The sequence below is a fragment of the Hippocampus zosterae genome, chromosome 17, assembly GCF_025434085.1.
Source record: "Hippocampus zosterae strain Florida chromosome 17, ASM2543408v3, whole genome shotgun sequence".
In the NCBI taxonomy this organism is placed as follows: Eukaryota; Metazoa; Chordata; class Actinopteri; order Syngnathiformes; family Syngnathidae; genus Hippocampus; species Hippocampus zosterae.
The window spans coordinates 15920152-15942233 of record NC_067467.1 but is presented as its reverse complement, the minus strand read 5'-3'; the positions used below and the strand labels follow the sequence as shown (position 1 = coordinate 15942233).

At 41.9% G+C, this 22082-nt stretch overlaps 2 protein-coding genes and 3 long non-coding RNA genes across 6 annotated transcripts in view; 2 read left to right on the top strand and 3 right to left on the bottom strand.

The window, feature by feature from the left end:
- The window catches only part of abat (4-aminobutyrate aminotransferase), a 38132-nt gene extending 36110 nt beyond the window's left edge, over positions 1-2022 (bottom strand). The window contains exon 1 of the mRNA XM_052049679.1: positions 1721-2022. The gene's annotated coding sequence lies outside the window, so the exon portion shown is untranslated. The remainder of the gene's footprint in view (positions 1-1720) is intronic.
- A 4147-nt stretch (positions 2023-6169) lies between these two features.
- LOC127590312 (uncharacterized) lies at positions 6170-7186 on the top strand. The gene is made up of 2 exons (XR_007959595.1): positions 6170-6428; positions 6918-7186. It is a non-coding gene; the product is annotated as an uncharacterized LOC127590312 (long non-coding RNA).
- Positions 7187-7194: 8 nt separating this feature from the next.
- On the top strand, positions 7195-8274 carry LOC127590313 (uncharacterized). Its single transcript, XR_007959596.1, has 2 exons — positions 7195-7793; positions 7870-8274. It is a non-coding gene; the product is annotated as an uncharacterized LOC127590313 (long non-coding RNA).
- An 8153-nt stretch (positions 8275-16427) lies between these two features.
- Positions 16428-22082, bottom strand: part of LOC127590289 (uncharacterized) — a 50732-nt gene continuing 45077 nt past the window's right edge. Inside the window, exon 2 of the long non-coding RNA XR_007959574.1 lies at positions 16428-16485. This is a non-coding gene — a long non-coding RNA (uncharacterized LOC127590289). The remainder of the gene's footprint in view (positions 16486-22082) is intronic.
- mettl22 (methyltransferase 22, Kin17 lysine) overlaps positions 16428-22082 on the bottom strand; it is a 49380-nt gene continuing 43725 nt past the window's right edge. Inside the window, exon 12 of one of the 2 annotated variants that reach the window (XM_052049745.1) lies at positions 16428-17092. In XM_052049745.1, the coding sequence (XP_051905705.1) occupies positions 17087-17092 (6 nt within the window). In that variant the 3' untranslated portion in view covers positions 16428-17086. Of the gene's footprint in view, positions 21695-22082 lie in introns of both variants that reach the window. The other variant, XM_052049744.1, reaches the window with a different exon arrangement.

Genomic DNA, 22082 nt, shown 5'->3' with positions numbered 1-22082 from the left:
TTCAGACTTTGAACTTGAGCAAACATATTTTTTTCTGAGCTTTCTATCCCGAAGCATCCATTGTCCACGCTTTTGCACTGAATATAGAACACAATTTCTCATGCACAAAGGGAATCCTGTTGGAGAGCAAATAAATCACATGGCTTGGTGCTAACAACACAGTAATTAATAGAGATGTAATGATAATGGCAATATCGCCATATTAAAATATCAATATCATTGTCATCATATAAAAAGCACTACATCTGTGAAATAGGCTACTTTATTTTTAATTTATGCAGTTTAAACATCCTCTGGTGGTTAGTTTATTAGTGTAGTTTAATTTGAATTAGGCACGTTTTGGCCATCTACGTTTAAGACTCACAATAATCCCCAGATGAAGACAAACGTAACACGTTTGACTTTCTCCAAAAATTGATTCGATTCACAAAGCGGGCATGTATATATTTTGTTTACTGTTGAAAATATTGCTGGAATATCATTTCCTCTTGAGCTATGAACTGTGATCAGTTAGAAGCACAAGAGGAGAAGCAGTTTGCGATTGCAAGACTGAGTTTAATGTTACTTCAAACCACAGGAAAAAAGGATTAATCAATGTTTGGAACTTTGTGGTGTGTAAATTATTTACATACTTGATGTTGTTGACATCAAATTATAGTGCACTTTTAGGTTGGTTCAGGTTAATCTATACACTAAGACATGGCTCTCTCCCTAACTCTTTTTACACCCCCACATTTTGCAATGTACAAATTTCGCTGTACATTGTATAGGCGTGATAAAGAAAGTACCTTCACCTTTGTAAAAGAAATCAGTACTCTAGAAAATGATTGACTGAGTACAAATTCCCACAACAATCCTACAGCTGCCATGTTTATTTTGCTTGCTCCAGTTATTCAGCAGTGTTAAGTGAGATAACCTGCCAATGGCAAACTGCACCTATCCACATTACTCGCCCAAATGGATGACAAATTTGTGTTTCATCAACATTCAGAACTGGATGTAGACATTATAATAAAAAAAGAACATTGTTTTAAAAGTGAGCAATCATTCAATGAAAAAAAAGACCCAAATGTAAATATATCAGGTCGCAATAGACCACACTACGGACTCAGGATTTTACACACAGTACAGTAGCATATTACTCTTTTGGCCTGGGCCAATCAAATCAGTGGGCAGTCCTGTGACCTGAAAGTGCATTGACAAGTGTACTGTTGTGTAATCCTGGCTGCAGTGTGGCGTTACCAAACAGCAGAGCTGATAGACTGCTCCCTCTTCATGGTTTTGCAAAGATGTCACAGTACTGTATACAATATATACAGTATACACACACACACACACACATTAATAAATATATAAATACACACACACACACACACACACATAAAGTGTGTGATGATTAATGCCTTTATAACTTGTTTTCAAGAGTTTCTATTTTTTGGGTAACTATTCCGAAGTGGTCCTCATTAAAATCTGGTTCCAACTGGATCTGACTGGCTCACACATGAGCTGTTATGAATGATTAGAGAATATCGGTCAGTTGCCAAGGTTCTTGCAATAGGTTACCGTTATCCTGCAGGCTGCTCATCATCTGCTGTACTTCTGACATGGACGTTGCAGTCACCTCCTCAACCTCGACTCGGAGGCGTGACGCACACGGCGAGCTGCTGCAGCACCGCGTCGCCGCAGAAGCCAACGGCGCATGCACGGTTCAAACACTCACCGCTGATCGGACGTTTGGATCGGGGGTTGAGCGTCTGGTGCAGAGGGCTCGACTGCAGCGCGCAGTCTCGTCAGCAGCCGCGCTGGTCGCTTCGGGAAGAAGGAGCTTCTTGTTTCTCGTCTTTGTGGTTACCTCCTGGTGGTCGGGCTGACAAACTTGTGCGTCTCCGGTGCCAGCTAGTCTGGAGAAATAGTTCCGTTCGATTACGCCGTTTCAAATGCGGTTTGATGATTGCGTTCTATGGTGCCGAGATACGTTTTCCCCCATGCAGAATTGTACCCCCCACCCCCACCCTAGTCGACCCGCGTATGATTGGCTGCAGACCCATTTTCCATCCGTATGGCCCTCTAGTGGTCAGCACATTCTCAAGCCACTTTTCAGCGATTTCGACTGTAAATGACAGGAGACTTTTGGGGGTGCTCGAGTAATTTTAAATGGGCCATTCCTGGCTATTGGTAACTTCAGTGATCTAGCCTTTGTAGAACAAAAATGGAAGAAAAAAAATACAGTTTTTATAATAACGTCCGGTAAATGACATGTTTAACCTTCAGGAACTTAGAGCTTAAACATCCATCCATTTTCAACACCACTTGTCCTGGCCAGGAACGCAGGGAGGAGTGCAGGTGGCACATGGAGACAACCATTTACGCCCACATCCACACTGTCACTAAGTGGGAACCTACGCAGCCCCTAAGGCAGGGGAGATCATTAAGTAGATCCTGATCTACCGGTAGATCTAAGACAGGTCCCAAGTAGATCCGAGGAGAAAAAAAACAAACAACCATGTTAATAATATATTTTTTTGTGTTAATGTACACTGCACCCTAATCATCTTATCAGTCTCATTTTTACCCCAAAAATATTTAAAAATAAAATAAAGCAGGTAAATCTTGAATTTATGGTGGCGCGTGATTGCGTCACCGGAAGTTGTTAGCTCTCAGCTTGAAGTCAGCAGTCTGCAATTGCAGCTTGTGATCAGAACGGTTGCACTTTCTTTTATCGTCATTATTCTCATTCAGAGTTTGCTTCGTGTACAATTCACCGAGGGCATGAGCAAAGAATAGTAATCTAGGAGGGCCCAGGGAAGCACTTTAAAACGGTACGTGTGAGCTACGATAGTTAACAAGCTGCAAAAGTGCGTCGCATGTCTCAGTTTCAGGCTGTTTCTCATCAAGGCGCGCGCGTGCGTGTGTGTGTGCGTGCGTGCGCGTTCCGGTAAGGGTAGATCCAGGGTGGTTAGTTGATCGAAAAGTAGATCTTCGATCCAAAAAGTTTGAGCACCCCTGCCCTAAGGGGACAAAAAACTTTGCGAGATCTCACAATACTTTATTTATTTTTAATGGTCGTTGACGTGCTTCCGGGTCATCATACGTGTAAGCGCAGACAACAGTTATGGAGCGTGTTCAACCGTTCGTGAGTTTAATAGAATTTTACTTTGAAATTGGCTTGAAATACAAAGACATTAAATATGTTCTGGATGTTAAGTACGGTTTCCAAATAAGTGAAAGACATTTGAAGCGAGTGCTGAACCAAAGAGGACTATTTCGTCAGAAAACGTTCAATGACTTGGCAGTCTTGGTTGACTTCATTCGCAACCAATTGCAGCATTCCGGACAACTACACGGTTACAGGTGGATGTACAGTAAGTGCAGAGAATATAGACTTCTTGTCAGGAAAGAGGACGTTCGTCTGGTCCTGAAAGAGTTGGATCCGAGAGGAGTGTCGTTACGGCAAGCAAGACGTCTGAGACGGCGAAACTACTTCTCCAAAGGGCCAAATTTTACTGAAACCATTTGGAATTTGTATCAATGGGGCTATTGATGGGTTTTCAAGGAAAATAATGTGTCTCAATGCCTACATAACAAGTAGTGACCCGAAGTTGATTGGGGGTTACTACATCGACGTTGTGCACCGTTTGGGGGGTTGTCCTCGAATCGTTCGAGCTGATCTTGGGACTGAAAATGGTCACGTTAAAGGCTTTCAGCATTTCCTGGTGCCAATACCGCCAGGCAGCACTCTTGACAGTTACTTGGATGGAGCCAGCACCGCCAATCAAAGAATTTAATATTGGTGGCGGTTTCTTTGCAGCCAGTGCATGGAGTTCTGGTTATCCCTCTTCACAGACCTCAGAGACAATGGCTTCTTTGATGGTGGATTTCTGGACAAAAACATCCTACAATTTTGTTGCATGGGACTTATTCAGGTGAGTTCATACATTCTGATAGACTCATTAATTAAATGTGTATTTTTGTATGTGAGAGTGAGTTGATGGGAAAGTGGACAGAGACACCCAAGAAGATAATGGTGTGTGGTGAAGGTGAAGGAAAAGTGGGGAGTGGTGAGATGTGGTACACATGAGAGGGGAGGAGTGAGACAAAAAAAGCAGCTTCATGCTAAAATTTCTTGGTCATAAAAGCTGATATGACTGCAACTCTTAATCTGTCTGTATATTATTTTCAACAGGATGAGTTGGATGACACGGCCCTAGTTTGGAACAGCCATCTCATCAGGCCCTCAAAGAACATGAATGTCCCCAGTGGTCGGCCCAACGTGATGTATACGTTACCTGAACTTTATGTTACAAGGGACTTCCTCCTCTCCCCAGTTGACAATGAACAAGTTCAACTGTGCAAAAGCCAGTGTGTCTTTCGTTTAATCATGCCTTGTGATCCAGATGTATTTGCATTGTGTGCTTTTTTAATGGCCCAGTCCGATCTAATGCCACCAAAAGAGCCATTTCAGGCTGTGAACTTGTATTTACACCTCAGAGAGGCCCTCAACGCTACTCTTTAAGATAAGCTAAGAACACCTTTATTAGTCTTGCAATGGAGAAATTCCCAATTCACAGCAGCAAATTTATGAAAGGAAGAATATAAAATATACAAAATATAGGAGCTGCTGGAAAGGCAGCCACTCTCGCGGCGCCATTTTGAAGTCAAAATAACACAACACATAGGACAGACAGCCGTGCAATCTTCACCAATTTTCTGCATACACTTTATAAATGACAGCCATCTATGTTTTGCTTGGTGTTTGGACCAAACTATATTACGGCTCCCTCAACTGGTGTGAGAAGTAACATTTACATTAGTAACATTTAGGAGAGATACCGACGCTCGTTCCTACCGACTGCCGTCAGGCTGCTGAATAAAAATAACAACAATAATAATAATGAAATGATGTGAAAGACAATTGTAAATAGCACTGCGATTTATCCATTTTGTGTTTATATTGCACTTAATTGAACGGTGTTTGTTGTTTTTTTTCTTCTTTCTACCTACATTCTTGCTGCTGGAGGCTGTAAATTTCCCCAGTTTGGGACAAATAAAGGATATCTTATCTTATTTACTGAAGCCTGAATTTGACCATTGTCATTTCTTTTATCACTTCACCTTCAAAGGATAATTGAAACACTTTTGTTTACAAATAATATATAGCCATCATAATTAAAAGCATTTTTTATCTGCCGTTTTTCTACCTGTATAAGGACAACACATTTGATCTACAATATAAAATGGTTGTTTGTCAAAGCATTATTGGTGTAAATAAACATTCTTTCTTGGTTACTGACTTTATCCACAAATACTTAACCAATGTGGATGCTGAGGAGTATTCCTGCATAATTGTACATCATCCCAATTGAATTTTCACCTGCCTGTAAATGACGACTACGTAATTGTCACTCCTCACTTTTGTCAGCAGGTGGTTTCTTGTGTTTAAAAAAACTTAATGATTTGGAACAAATTTTATTCACCTTGACAAATTCTTACAAACATCAATCTCAACATTTTAAATGGAATATAAAACTTCAGACCTTTGGGTAAAACTGAAAACTCCCATCTTGCCTGAAACCATCATGAGAATAAGTGGTGCAGAAAATGGAAGGAATGGAGAATTAACATGGAATCGATTGCATTGTAATAATGCACAGTACACAAATGGAAAACAATTGCAGACTGCCCTTCACGTGGTTAACTATGCCAGATGCATGATTACTGCCATGTCAACCTGCAAAGATAAATTGTGAAAATGAATACTTGAAATTTTGATTTAATTAATAATTTCTAACAAATGTAACATGAGTGATGGTACAGAGCAGTCATCATTATTTGTATTCAATATTACATAATATAATAATAATAATAATACATCAGGAAGCAGCAGCACGTTTACTAACAGTGATGTATTTTTTTAAATTGTGTTACATAAAGTCATTATTGTAAGAACTAAGAACATCAACAATACAGGTAGAGTAGATAGAAATGCTAGCTTCACTTTCCCCGCCAAGTTAGTTTCTCTCTGTATTTGGAGGTCTGCATGACCAATTACTACTATGATTAATAATAATAACATTTATGTAATGCTTTTACTTCTCAAAAGAATCAAACGGTTTGCACTACAGTAGCATATTTACAAAACAGAAAACTAACAGTAGGGAAAGAAACGGAAGAGGATTAGGGCCAATGAAGAAAGAAAAAATAAGGTTGACAAGATTCTGACTTTAATCTCAGAATTCTCACTTTAAAGTCAGAATTCTGACTTTAATCTCAGAATTCTGACTTTGTGACGTTCGTGGAGCTATGAATTGTGGGGGGACCGTCAGCGTGTGGCGTGACTTGAAAGAAAGTACATCATGTCATCACCCAGCGACTTTTTGCGTGGCCGAGGAGTGTCGGAGGACATCCTTTCACTTTTGGTGGAGCAGAGGGTGAGTAAACAGTGCGTCGTGTTTGTTTCATTTGGAGTTAACGTGCTCCATGAAGCTTGTAGCTCCGTTGCTAGTCCGAATGTCATGAATGGATGCACCCAGTTTACATTCGTGAATAAGTAGAACGTAACCAATTTAAATGGGTACGTTCCTGTGACGCCACATAACCTTGTTAAAAACAACACCACTCTCGACATCGAACCCCTTTGTGTGGATGACAGTGGCCGTCTGGAGCATCGTTGCAGCCTAATTGCCGTGAACTGAACAACACTGATCACGCGGTCGTGTCGTAGGAAATTTGTGCACACCCACCTCTATTTACTTTTAGACTATTTACTGAATATGAGTATACTTGAGTTTGAACTAACACGGTACCATGAGCGAGAACATTATTAAAAAACTTTAACAAGCATACGGTCATGCAGTCATGTTTTCAAAATGTCCACCGTTGTTTGTCAGATTGTAATTGTTGTCTCTCTTCTTGTGCAGATAAAGTGACTGATGGAGGATGCAACTCAAACAGTGGCTGGAAATCCAGATTTGGATGACATGATCAAGCTATGTTTTAGACTTGGATTTAGCAATAAGGAAATACTTGCAATTTTAGCACATAATGCTGAAACTATTTTAAGTATTCGGACTCTGAAAAGGATATGCAAAAGACTTGGTCTTTTTCGAAGAAAGAACCAGTCAGACCTGGGAGACGTGTTGGCTTTTGTCCAGCACGAGATCATGACTAGTGGACAGATGCAAGGTTATTGGTGGCTTCATCTGCGTGCCATTCAAAAAGGATTTGTTGTGTCACAAGATACAATAAAACAAATTATACAATTTGTTGACCCTGTAGGTGTGGGAGTAAGAAGAGCACGACGCCTAAGAAGGCGCCAATACAACTGTCGGGGGCCAAATGCTCTTTGGCACCTGGATGGCTATGACAAATTAAAGCCCTACGGGATTGGCATCAATGGCTGTATTGATGGCTTTAGCCGGTATGTGTTATGGGCGGAAGCCTATACCACATACAGTGACCCTAAGGTGGTTGCAAGTTATTTTATAAAAACAGTTTCACGCATTGGTGGGTGTCCAGAGAGGATCCGTGCAGACAGGGGCACAGAAAATGTTTGTGTTGAACAGATGCAGATGTTTTTGCGTAGAAACCACTCAGACAATTTTGCTGCGGAGAAAAGTTTCCTTTACGGAAGAAGTACAGCCAATCAGCGTATTGAAGGGTGGTGGTCCACCCTTCGCAAACAGAGTGCACAGTTTTGGATTAATTTATTTCAAACTCTTCAAGATGATGGCCACTTTTCAGGAGATTTTCTGGATAAAAGTCTTATCCGGTTCCGTTTTCTTAATCTTGTGCAGGTAGAATAATTTTTCTGGACAAATTGTTTTTGGACGAATGAAAATATAAGACTTAACTATGCTGCTTTGTGTTCAGGATGAGCTGGATGAAGTTGTGAACACGTGGAACGCACACAAAAGAAGACCAAGATTGAAGATTGAAGCTGTATCATGGTGCACATGATACAGCTTCAGGTCGACCAGTCGTCATGTATTCATTCCCTGCGATGCACAGTGCCGAGGATCAATTAAAACCTGTTGGAACGGAAGAGGTCACTACATGTATGGAAGAGTGCACTACAAAAGGCAATTTTCCTTGTGATGAAACTATTTGAATTGTGTTGTTTGCTTATGGAGGAAAATGAATGGCATGCGCCATCAGATCCATTGGATGCAAGTGACTTGTATGTTAAGTTGAGAGAGGAATTACTGAAGTCTATTTGACATACAGTATGTACTGATGCAATTTTGGGAAAATGAAGCTTCAAATTTGCTCCATAAACCAGTTGTTTTTTGACTTCTCCAGATTGCACTCTTTTCAGCAGTGGGCTGGAAGTACACGGACTTGCCCTTTCTGAAACATTTATTTTAAACAACAGTGCCATGGCTCCAGCATGTCCCGTGACCCTGGAGGATATGTGGGTCAAAAGTGGATGGCTGTCTTATTGTTAATATTGATAGAAAACATCTCCACACTTTTTCTGATCCGCTTTATCCTCACAAGGGTCACGAGATATGCTGTGCAGCCTGTCCCAGCAGTTGTTGGGCAGTAGGGGGGGGGGGGACACCCTGAACAGGTTGCCAGCAAATCGCAGTGCAGACAGATGAACAACCATCTGCCCTCACAATCACGGACAATTATTTGGAGTGTTCCATTAACCTGCCCCGCATGTTTTTGGAATGTGGGAGGATGCGGTGAAGCCGGAGACTCCACACAGGAAGGCCGGAACCAGATTCGAATCCTGCACCTCTGCCGACGTGCCTCACAGCCATTAGGAAATATCTGTAAAATGTTATTAAACCATTCACCGTTGCACACAAGTATATTAACCGTCAACATTCATGTGTGGACAGAAAAACATTGTGAATGAAGAGTAAGTTTATTGAACAAAATAAATTCTTTTAATGATAGAAGCATGGACCTAAATAATACAGTATAGCTGTTGAAACAACCATCCAATGGTTATGTATAACTTATTTGGCCTTTTTGTATATAAAACCCCAGAACTGTATATTACTGTAATATAACACCAAATGCAAGTTATTTCTATATACAGTAACTATAAAAACGGCAAACAATGCAACGTTTGTTTCTACAAACGTTTGTTCCAAGTCCTCCTCCATGATTAACACCCGAGGTAGTGTCTCTCAAATGAGCCGCGCAAGTGATGTTGTTGTTGTTGTTGTCGACCCCACCCGTGCCCCGACATTGGGGGACCGGGCCCTCACTCCGTCTCCCGGATCCCCAGACCCCCCTCCTCCGCCCAGCGGGCGAGCAGGGCCGCCACTCCGCTTGGGTTTCGCCAGAGGTCCTCCGGAGTCAGTGTGGTGGGTATGTTTGTGCAGGTGAACAGGTGTTGTGTGTCGTGCACTTGCGTGCCGCATAGCGCACAGAGTGGTGTTGGGTGTGTGTCCGGTGTAATGTTGTGTAGGTAGGAGTGGAGGGCTGGTGATTTGTTGGTTCGGAGTTGTGCTAGGAGTTGTCTGGTTCTGTGTGGTAGGTCTTGCTCTGATGGGTCTATTTCTGGTGCTGGTGCATGTATTACTTTGTTGTGTTGTCTGGTGTCCAAGTGTGTTTGTACAAAGTGGGTGTGTATGTCTTTCATGTTCTGTTTTATGGTGTCGTTGTTGGTGTCCTGTGGTGCTGTGTCTTTGTTGTGTGTGTAGTTGTTGTGGAAGATTGTTTGTTTCTTTTGTCTGGGTGGTGGTGGTTGTTGAGTGAGTGGGTGTAGTGGGTGGGTTGGGTGTTGGGCTTTTTGTCTGATTTGCGATGCGTGTAGTTTTAGATGGGTGTTCAGTGGGAGAGTTTTTGTTTCCTCATGCAAGTGTTGTATGTTTGTGTCTTGTGTGCATCCTGTTGCTATTCTGAGTGCTGTGTTCTGTGTGGTCTGGAGTTTTGTCTTGTTTGTGTCCGATAGTGTTGGTGACCATATAGTGTTTGCGTATTCGAGGCGTGTGAGTGTGGTTGCTTTGTATGTGGTGAGTGTAGTTTCTTTGGATTTTCCCCAGTGAGTGGTTGTTAAGGCTTTAAGTATTTTGTTTGATTGCTTGGCGCGGGTTAGAGTGTGTTGTGTGTGTTTTGAGAAGGTGAGTTTGGGGTCCCATGTTAATCCCAGTATTTTGGGTTCGCGGACTGTGGGTAGGGTGGTGTTATCTATTTGTAAAGTGAGCCTGTTGCTGTATTCTGCCGGATCCGGTGTGAACAGAGTGGTGGTGGTTTTGTCTGCGTTGAGTGTGAGTTGGTTCTGTTTTGTCCAGTTGTATATGTCGTGGAGATATTTTTGTACTTGTTGTTGTGCCTGTTGTGGTTTGACGTGTGGATAGAATGGTGATGTCGTCTGCATATGTAACTGTGTGTACATTTGGAGGTGGTTGTGGTAAGTCTGCCATGTATATGTTGAATAGTGTTGGTGAAAGTACTCCCCCCTGTGGTACCCCCGTTTTCGTGTTTCTATGTTCTGATGTTTCCCCCCGGTATTGAGTGTATTGTCTGCGTCCCCTTATGTAGTTGAAGATGTATTTGATGATGATGTTTGGGGTGTTAGTGTTGTTGAGTTTGTTTGTGAGTGTGTGTAGGTTTACCGCGTCAAAGGCTTTGGACATGTCTAGGGCTATGGCAACTGTTCGTTGTGGTGGTTTTTGTTGATTGAAACCTGTGGCTATGATGTTGTGTATGTGGTGTAGTGCTGTGGTTGTGGAGTGTTGTTTTCGGAAGCCGTGTTGGTGAGAGGGTAGTTGAGTGTTGTTGGTAATGAAGGGTAGTATTACCTTTTCTATTGTTTTGGCTATTGGGCTGAGTAGTGCTATTGGTCTGTAAGATGGGCCGAGTGCGTGGTTTTTGTTGGGTTTTGGTATTGGGATTATTTTTGCAGTCGTCCATATTGCGGGGATGGTGTTGGTGTTGAGTGATGTGTTGTAAGTGTGTGTGAGTAGTGTTATTGCTTTGGGGCCTAGGTGTTTCAGATGTCTGATGTTTATGTTGTCTGGGCCTGTGGAGTTGTTGTTTTTGGAGCGTTGTAGTGCTTGTTTGACTTGTTGTTCTGTGATGGTTATGGGCGTGGTGTTGAGTTTTCGTATTTTGCGTTGTAGTTGTCTGTATGTTCTGTTGGTTTTGTGTTGTATTATGTTGGTGAATTGTTTGTTGAATGCTCGTGCTTTCTGTTTGTTGGATATTGCCGTGTGTTGTCCGAACTGTATTGTGGTGTTTTCTGGTGCTTTTTATTCTTTGTTTGATAGTCTTGTTACTGTGTTCCAGAGTATGTATTGTTTGTGTCTGTGGTTCCATGCATCCGTTAAGTGTTCTTTCCATAGCTCTTGTTTGTGTTTTTGGATTTGTGTGTCTATTTCTTTGTTTAGGTCTGTGATGCGTGGATCTTGGTGGTTTTGTTGTCTGATATCGTTTCTTTGGCTGATGAGTGTTCTGATGTGTTGTGGTAGGAGAAGTGATTTGCTTTTCATTTTTCCGTGGGGTATGTGGTGTTTGTCTGCTGTAAGTATGAGGTTTGTGAGCATGGTGTTGGCTGTGTGGATGTTGTCAGGTATGGTTATGTTCTCCAGTGCTGATTCTATTTCAGAGGTGTATCCTTCCCAGTCTGCTTTCCTGTAATTTGTGTAAGTTTGAAGGTGTTGTTGTAGGCGGAAAGGAGCACGCGTGTTGTGTGTGATTTTGATAGGAAGGTGGTCTGAACTGAGTGCGTGTATTGTGGTCCATGTTGTTCTGTTTGTGATGCTGTTGCTGGCTGTTGTGATGTCCGGTGATGTTGGTTGTTGGTTGATGTTTGTAGGTTTTCTGGTGGGTGTGTTTGTGTTTAGAGTGAGTTGTTGGGAGTTCTGTAGTATGTCTGCAATGTGGGTGCCTCTGTGGTCGTCGTAGGGAGAGTGCCATTGTGTTGAGTGAGCGTTGATGTCTGCGGTTAGAACGGTGTTGTTCAGCGAGTTTATGTATTGGAAGGTGTTGGTGATGTCTGTGTCTTCTGTGGCGTGGTCTGGTCGGGTGGTATCTCTGGGGGGTATATACATGTTGCATATGTGTAGTCTTTTGTGGTTGGTTATGTGAATCTTTACGGTTTGAATTTCTGTAGTGTTGGTGTTGATGTTGTTGGGGATGTTCATGGGAGTGAATGTGACTGATTTGTGAATGTATGTGAGCAGTCCTCCTCCTCCCTTGTGTTCTCTGTCTTTCCTAATGCTGGTGTAGTTGGTGAGACGAGGTGTGTTGTGTTGTTTTTCTAGTTTGGTTTCTTGTGTGGTGATGATGTCTGCGTGCTGTTGTAAGGCGAGTTCTTCTAGTTCTGTTTTCTTGTTTTGGATGCCGTTGATGTTTATTTGTAGTATGGTCAGTGTGTGTTTGTTGTTTTTGTTGGTGGGTGTTGTTCTTTGTGGGTTGTTCGGGGGTTGTGGTGTTGGGGTGTTTGTTGTTTGCGTGTGTGTTCTGCATGTCCACGTGTTCGTGTATTGGCGGGTGGTGATGCCGGAGCAATGTCTGTGTATCCAGTGTGGGTGTGTTGAGTTGCATCTGAGTGAGGTTTGTCTGCGTGTGATGATTCTATTGCAGCTATTGCAGGTCCAGGTTTGGGGGGGTGGTCTTGTGTTTGTTGTGTCTCTGTTGGAGTTGTCTGTCCGTGTTGCGTTTGAGGGTAGTGTTGGTGAGGCGAGTGTGTTGTTTTGGTCTGTTTGTGCTCTGCTGCCTGTTGGTGTCCTACGAGGTGTTGTTGTTCGTGGTGGTGTTTTGGGATGTAGTCTGCATTTCCATGTTATGTTGTATTGTCTAGTGTTTATGTTTGTGCAATGTTTGTGTACCCAGTGTGGTGTGTGGTGGTTGCATCTGAAGGATGTCTGTCTTCTTGTAATCTGTTGTGTGCAAATGTCGCATGTCCAGTTTGTTGTGTGTGTGTTTGTTGCGCGCGTGAGAGTGTCTGTGTGGGCCCCGGATTTGTCTCTATGTCCCCCGCCTGGAGCAAAAGGTCCGCCCGCCACCCTGCCAGGTTCAGGGGGCGGTTAGCCGAAAAAAAAAAACGGCCGTAAGGGCACCCCGTTCGGGGTGCAGGGATTGGTTCCTTGATTTGTCCCACCATTCGGGGGGAACCCTCCAACTGCGAGTAAGCCAAGGAGTTTGGAGGCTGCGCAAGTGATTCTCTCCTCCTCCGAAGTCGTGTCGTCTCTCAAATTAGCCGCGCACGACAGTCAACATTCGCCAAGCTGACCCGGAAGAAGATCAACGCGCATGAAAAGATAAAGATTGCGAGATCTCACAGTTTTTTTTCCCCTTCCATGTCCCCTTAGGGCAGGGGTGTCCAAACTTTTTGCCAAGGGGGGCAGATTTTATGTGGTAAAATGTCGGGGGGCCGACCTTGGCAGACATTCTTTACATTGGCTTACTAAAATGTGTTGAACAATATTGTTGTTCAGTCTGTTTCACATTTCCATTTTTATTTTAATTTCAACAATCTTAAGAATTTCTTTTGGTTCATTTGAAACAGGTATATCACATGCAACTGCTTATTCACTTGACTTTTTCTTAAACAGAAGTCTCCTGAGTGCAAATTGATTGATTTGAAACATAAAATGTATCACCATGACTTTTCAATAGTCACAAAACCTTTGACTCGAACAACAGGGAAATGAACAAGCAATACACATATCCACAACTACAAGGATCATTTGAAATATGACATATCAGTCAATATAAACACGGAGTGATGTCTTCTTAACTCGTGAGTGATGCCCTCTAGTGTCTAAATGCTATTACTCATTTAGTGAATGCTATTACTCATTTAGCCACTAGAGGGAAGCAGTACTCTATGAAACATCACTCATCAGTCTACGAGACCTCAGTCAATGCAACACGTGTTCCATTGCGTCCAACCTGCGGGCCAGACGGCACTGATTTTATGACAGGGGCCGAGGGCCGGATGAAATTCGACCGCGGGCCGGACTTTGGACATGCCTGCCTTAGGGGCTACGTAGGAACCGACCCCACGCTGGCCGTACACAAAGGGTAGCACTACACTATCAGCGACTAGCATTTAAATAATTTAATTTTTAAATAATAAAGAAAGAGAATTGCAAACTCCAATTTTCATGCAGGGTTGAGGACGGCCGCAAAATTGTACCTTATTCATCCAAAAGGGTTAATAATAGTAAATTGTTTTTTTTTTTAAAAAGAATGCAGTTAATCTTCATTCAGATCTGCAAGTAAAATGAAAATTTGCAACTAATTCAATATATTTGGTATGTTATTTTATTTGATCTACTTATTTTGAGGTATTAATAGGGTGGAATCAACAAGAGTGAAACAGCGAGTTTCAACAGTGTGTTTATTAAACACCATTCAGCACTGTTTGTTAAGCAAAAATTCTTAACAAATCAATAACGTCTTGATACATTGGTGAAAAGGACACTTTGATTAGCTCCTTTTTCATCTATAACTGCTTCAAACAACAAAGTGTATGTAGGAAAATTGTTTAAGATTGCACGACTGTCTGTGTTGTGTTGTATTATTTTGTGTTAATTGTTCTTTTGATGGCGACGCGGGCACCCGCAGCGGCTCCTCTTGTTGTCTTGTCTGGTTGAGAGGGAGGAAATTTCATCTGTGCTGTATGTTGCGAATCAAGTTTTACGTGACTTGACTTAAGTAGACATTCTGTGCATGTATATCTGATATTTTTACACCAATATATATACTTTAGAATCCTTACACAGAAAAAAAGCCTCAGAACTATTTCATTCTGGATTGTGTTCGTTTCAGTTACTCATTGCTCAGAAACCACCACTCTGGATAAATCACAGTATGATAGATTGAGTGATTTTGATTGTGGTTGGATGAGAATTTTAAAGATATACCATTTCGACATCCTATTACAGGGCTGACCAAGTCCAGTCCTCGGACAGCCCCGATGGACCCTGTTTTAGATGCCGGCCACCTCCAACACATCTGATTCAAATGATCAGGATCGTTTTCAAGCTTCTGCAAAGATTGCTGATGAGCTTATCATTTGAATCAGACGTGTTGGAGGAGGGAGACATAAAATACATTTGGATAGGAGCTCTCGAGGACTGGACTTTTTAGTTTGTACATGATGCATTGCACCCGCACATGACAACATGGCCCACTCAAACTAGTGCAAACGTATCGCTTTGTCCCAATCGAGTAAACCAGCAGCGAGGACGTTCATGGTCAGAAAAAACAGCCGACCATCCCATATCCCTGGTCATTGGTGTTTTTGAAAAAGACCTCATTCTGAATCCGCTGCAAACTTTGCAAACTGAACCAAAGTGCCACCGGCGAATGGATTTCACAAATTCATTCTCAAACTTGAAAAAGCATACCGAGGTAAGCTCAACGGTCAGGTGTAAAGTACCGTAACCTCGGCCAACCATCTTTTGAGTAAGACAAAGTATTTTGATCATACTTTAGTTTTTTTAAATGCAACCCTCCCAAATGTATGAACATACTTTGACCCATAGCAACGTGCTTAAGAATGAAAATGCTCTTGTTCAGCAATCTCAGGTGAGTGATGTCATAAACAGAATGCCATGTCGCCAGTCGGCTATTGTAATGCATTTTTGGTGCTGTCTCTTTGCTTTGTCTCTTTAACTGCTCTTTGCTGTTGTTATCATGCTATTTTGCCAAATATCTCAGCGTGTGTGGCGATGTTCACATTCAGGCAAAAAAAAATAGGGCATATTAATGGCTCAGAAAATTGGAACGATACAGTTTTATTCTCGCAAAGCAAATTAATTTCACACTGGTGTCAGCGAGCATTCTTTGTTACAAGCACTTAGAAGACCTCTGTTTTGAGTTTCACATCTGTGCAAGTCAAGTCAACTGTATTTATAGAGCACTTTCAAACAGCCACGGCACATACAAAGTGCTGTACAGCTGTATAGCTTACAGTTCTTCCAATCTCGATGGGTTTCGTCTTTACTCCATGTCCGGGCGTTGAGGATCCCCTCATTGAAGTTTGAAACTTTGCTTTTTGAATAGATTTCTGACTGGGTTTGTACACCTTCCAGCGTGAGCCCCATTATTGTCTTGAAGTGAAGTCACACTTCCGGATTTGGTGCTTGTCAGGATCTCACTTTGGTAAAATGATTACTTTGTCAAATTTAATAAATAATTTATTTTTTCATGCTCTTTAGTGTTGGGGAGGCAATAGGACTGATTCGTTTAAGGAGATAACTATAGACAAGATGGTGTGCACAGCAGAGCACAGGTAGGAAGAGACAGGAATTCCAGGGGGTGTTTCAATATTCTTTACTGGAGGGCGGGGGGTGTTAAAATGAAAATGGAGAAATACAAACAATAGGGTGATGTTGGTTGAGGAGGGACGCCTAGGAGGGCTGAAGAGGGAAGATGAAGGATGAAGAGGGATTGTCAGGTTGGTCCAATTTGACATTCAGGAATAAAACACAAGGAGGAGACAGGAGACTCAATTCTGGTACCATGAGGGAACGAGGAGAAGCGTTCGGTTTCAGTTCTCCGCACGTCACCCTAATGAGGAGACAGCCTTGGCTGGTCCAATCGGGAAACATGAAGCACAGGAGAATGAGGGAGAAAGGGATAAGTGCCCGGCAACATCACATCAATGAGAAAGTCCAGGTAAGGATTGTTTTGAGAACACACCGACAATAATTTTGGTCAGCTAGTGTTTACTGAGACTCCCGGGGTGTATCAATTCAGCGGATTCACAATCAATACTTCAAGATAGCTCGCCAAAATCTTCACATTTTTTCACACCTTGCGCAATGTTTCAAGAGTCGCAATTGACCTAACTTGTTGCCTGAGTCCGAATGTTGATTGCTCGTACCACACCGTCCAAAAAGACTGGTAAGCTTGTTCACTTCCAATAGAGATCCTTCGGTCTTCTGAAATTTGTGATAAATTGGGAAATTGCTTGACACTTGTTGTCATCATTCCAATATCGTAGATGTCGTCAACGTCTTCAATGGACAGAACAGAGAGGCACACCATCTTCGATTTCTTCAAGGAATCCGGGGTGAACCCAACAGCAAATGTACCTTGGGGATAGGAAGGTTCCCTTCTTCCAGTTCTCCTCATCAAGAAAATGTCAACCAGCTAACCAATTTCATGGTTAGATCTTGGGAAGAAACGAGAGGAAAGCTGGAGGTAATTGATACCAGTTAGAATATATGTACCGTATTTTCCACACAAAAAGACACACTGGATTATGAGGCACACCTTCAATGAATGGCTAGTTTGTAATTTTTTTCATACATTAGACGCCTCGCACTAAAAGGCGGAATCTACAATGCGTCTACTAGATGGTGCTACACTCCTTCCATTCAACTCGAGAGGCATCCGTTCAACTTGAGAGCCGTTAATGACCACCTCTGAAAAATGTAAATTAACTATTACTGTACTTAAATGAAACTACGAAAATCGAAAATAATGCATTAAAACAGAAAATCAAGTGAGGAAATCACAAAATAAATTCTATATCCCCCTACAGAATTTATTTTGTGATTTCCTCGCTGGATTTCATAAGAGTTTATTCATGGTTTCTTAAGAGTAAGAATTAATTTACGTTTTTCGTAGGCGGCCTTGAACGCTTCTCGAGTGGAACAGAAGAAAGCACAGAGACAGACAAAGACGTACCTGGACTTGCTGAGACTGTGAAAACCATTAATAAAGTCTACGTTTAGAAAAATAAATCCACAACCACAGCTCTCATTTTTTCAACAAGCTCAGGTGTGTCTTTGTCCGTCTCCTTCCCTTCTTTTCTTCCGGTCAACTTGAGAGGCGTTCATGACCGCCTCCGAAAAACTCATTGGCATTTCCTTTATCGTAGCTCCAAGAGTACAATCAGATAAGATAAAATAAGAAAACCTTTAATAGTCTCACAATGGAGAAATTCCCATTTCACAGCAGCAAAGGTATGAGAGGAAGAAGTAGAAGAACAAAATAAATAGGAGCTGCTGGAAAGGCAGCCAGTCTCGCGGCGCCATCTTGAAGTCCAAATAACACAACAAGATGTCAGTCGTAGTTACTTACTTATTCCTTTGTTGTGTATTCACAAATGATGAAATCGCAATATAAATTCTGTAGGGGGGAGAGTATTTATTTTGTTATATCCTGACTTGCTTTTCAGTTTGGATGTATTATTTTCAATTTTTGGAGTTTCATTCAAGTAATCGTTAGTATACGTTTTTTGGTGGCGGTCTTTAACGCCTCTCGAGTCGAACGGAAGAAAGCACGGACATAGACAAAGACGTACCTGTATTTGTTGAGAAAATTAACACCAGAGCTCTCCTTTTTTCGGAGCTTCAACATATACTTATTTAATAAAGCAGCGACACAGTTCACTGAACCAACAGCAAGTTATAACATTGGAAGCATGTCTCCAGGAATGAGCCATCTTGGAGTCGACGTATTACTGTAATGACCATACAAAAGACGCACCGGATTTTAAGGTGCTCTGTGAGCTTTTTTAAGAAAATTGAAGACTTTTTGGTGTGCCCGAAAATGCGGTACATAGATGATCCCATATTTACTCTTATTGAAATCACAAAATATTTGTTCAGGAGTGTGACCTTGCAAAAACAATTTACGATGAGATACGTTTACTATGCGTGGTTTGTTGGTTTGGGAGAAACCAGTAGGTTCCTGTTCACAGCCTTAAAGTTAACACCCTCAAATGGTGTTCACAACCTTTCGTGAACATCAACCCCAGGACGTCCCATCTGTGGTACGTCAACATCTGCTATCACGGGGCACCGACCTCCTGCGTGAACCTTCTAATCACCTCAGGAATGCATTGGGTGTTATGATTGAATGCCCCACTTGGAGAATTCATTGTTGTTCTGAACACTCCCCACACCTCTTTAGAAGATTGTGTGTCAGGGACATCTTTCATAAACTCAACTCAGCTGTATATAGAGAGCACTTTAAAACACTGCTGTATACAAAGTGCTGTACATGGAGCAAATGTCATTTATGCAATAATAAACAATAAACCAAATTAATAAAGACAGTAGAAAGCACAAAAAGAGTACCGGTAAATCTAAAATCAAGTGAGTCATGATGAGTCAAAAGCCAAAGAATAAAAATGAGTTTTGAGGCGAGTTTTAAAGATGGGCAGAGAGGGAGGGGACTTGCCGAATGTTCAGTAGGAGGTCATTCCAAAGAGAGGGACCAGCAACGGAAAAGGCTCTATCCCCTCTGAGCCTCCGTTTAGTTCTTGGTACCTCTGATGATGTCTGGTCCGCAATCATGTGGCACTGGGCAGGTCCATAGGGGCGGATGAGCTCAGAGAGGTAAGGTGGAGCGAGACCATTTAAAGATTTAAAAAAAATAATAGAATCTTAAAAATAATTCAAAAAATGTAAAGGGAGCCAGTGAAGGGATGCCAGAGTAGGAGTTATGTGCTCCCTCTGACAAGTACCAGTAAAGAGGTGAGCAGCGGCATTCTGGACCAACTGGAGATGCTTCATGGAGGATTGGCTGACTCCAAAGTAAAGTGCATTTAAGTAATCCAGGCGGGATAAAAGAAAGGAGACAGGCATGTTTTTTTAGAGCTGTCCAGGGACGGTAAGAGTTTACACATCCTGGTTAGCTGCAGAGCTGTTTCGAGATTGTGAACTGAGACGTCTCAGCACACACTCCTCGCAAGAAAGACAACTCTGCTTGCCTCTTTGTCTCTCTGATGTTTTTTAAAGATGGTTTTCAGGGTCTGATTAAAACCTGACAAACACCCAAGTCTGAAAAGGAATCCATTTCCCAAAATGTCTTGCCCCACATTTCATTCTTTGACTAAAAAGAACAGAACACGTTTAATTCAGAGATCATAAAATTCTGTATTTACTCCATGCTGCCCAAATAATACCCTGTCAGAAACAATTCTGTTTCAATTTCTGAAGACCCCAAATAGTGTTTGTGGTAATATCACTCAAGCTTGTAAATATAAGTGTGCTTGTACAATCGTCTAGTAAAATTGATTCTGTTCTAAAATGAATAGTTTGAAAGTACTATTGCTGTCATTAGAGTGGATCTAAAAAGTATACACATAACCCTGTTTAAATGCTCGGTGGAAGGAGAATAGAAATAATTTCCACCATTAATAAGTCAGCATTTCAGAAAGGGGAAGTAAAAATAAACAACGGAGCCAGTATTGCAGAGGTGTGTGCAGACTGTTCTATAACTGAAGATTTGGCTGTTTTTCAAATTAATAAATCACATTAATTTGTGATTCATTAATTCATTAACTTGTGTTACATGAGAATAAACACACACACACCTGCTACTCATTAACATGAGTTTGAGTGTGTTTTGTTAATTCTGAACAGTTACACCCCCAATTTTAAGCGGATTCACCCTTGCTCAACAGTTTTTAACTTTCCCTGTCTAAAATATTCAATTTTTGTTTATCTATCCACCCAGACATCAAATACAATACAATACAATACAATACAATACATGCTGATTTATATAGCGCTTTCACAACAGTGGCAGCTGTAACAAAGCGCTTAACAAAACAGTTAACATAAAGTAAAATAATAAACACAACACATAACATAAAATGGTTTCTGTCATTTTTTTCAAGTTGCAATTTACATGGGAGCCTTGAATTACGAGTTCCGTTGCGACGACACAATTTGTACTTCAGAAAGCACACATATTTCTCTCAGTAGCCGATGCAAACTCGCAGTAGAAACGTCATAATTACAATAGGGGTGTTCACACGGCACAAATTTGCTTCGGTGCTGCACCGATGTATTCTATTGCGATATATCTTACACCGGAGCAAATTTTGTGGCGCGTTCACACGTACAAAGCCGCTGACTAAAGAGAAGCGTGTTAACCCCGGTGCAGCCCCACTTGCGTTCACACGGCAGTTTCTGCAGCGGTGCAAAACGATGTCGTGTTGGTTCTTTTTAAAACATACACAACTCAAGCACGTCCTTCTCCTTCTCGGTCTCCGTGCCTTCGAGAGGTGTTCAATGACCGCCCCCGAAAATGTAAATCAACGATGACTTCAATGACACTCAGAAAAGCAAACAGAAATCAAGAGAGGAAATTACAAAATAAATTCTATGGGGGTGTTGTGAACACACAACAGAGGAACAAACTACACAAACCGTCTCTTACAAAAGGAAAGATGACGGAAGTACAACAGAGCACGAAAGTAACGCATTCTAGCCGTATGTAATCAACTCTTCTCATGTGTAGCGAGGCAACTCCCCCCGCAAACGAGCATTTGTTCCGGAGCAAATTTTTAAACCACCTCCTTGAGCGTGCGTGGTTAAATATGCTCCGGTTTAAGCGGTTTTCAGGGGCGACATCGGAATAACTTTGCACGTGTGAACGTTCTACTGGGGCAGCCGGACAAATGTTGCGTGTGAAAACCCCTAATAACTATATGTTGAAGAACACTTCTAATCCATAAATATAAAACAATAAAAAAAAATCATTTCTTTTACTCCAATGCTTGAATTGCGCACTTGAATGTGAGCAAAATTGGTTCAGAACTACAAACCCTCAAACTACACCCGTATTATAATTATTGTAATCACTTTTCAGAGACACATACCCAACAGGAAACTGAAACGTGAAGATTTGAGAAGTTATTGGCAGGAAATAGGTTGATGGTGGTGATGAAAACAGCATGTCAAGATGTAGCCTGCTCAGAATTGGACTGGGCTTGGTCAAACGGAACTCTCTTAGCAGTCACCTTCCATATCTCCTGAAATTGAAACATAATGATGATAGGAATCCATTCAACAAACTTGGAAATGGGCTGGGTCAAGTCAAAGAGGGGGGTAACCGCGATGCGGCCGAAATGACCAGCTGCACGGTCACCGTTGCGCTCCGCATATCGAACCACGTTACGGGGGAAAAAGAATCGGAGCGATGAAGACGGTGATAACAAGGATATTTATGCGCGTGTGGTTGTCCAGTTGTGTATGTGTATGCGTGTAGAGGTCATAGCTTCTTCGTCAAGGTCTGCTCATCATGAAGACAGTCCCGGCTTCTCAGTCCATGGCCGAGAAAGAGCGGGGTGGTGGTGGGGGCCCACTAGACTCCATGCGTACTTCCATCCAGGGGAAAGGCCAGATAGCGTTGTTTGTTTT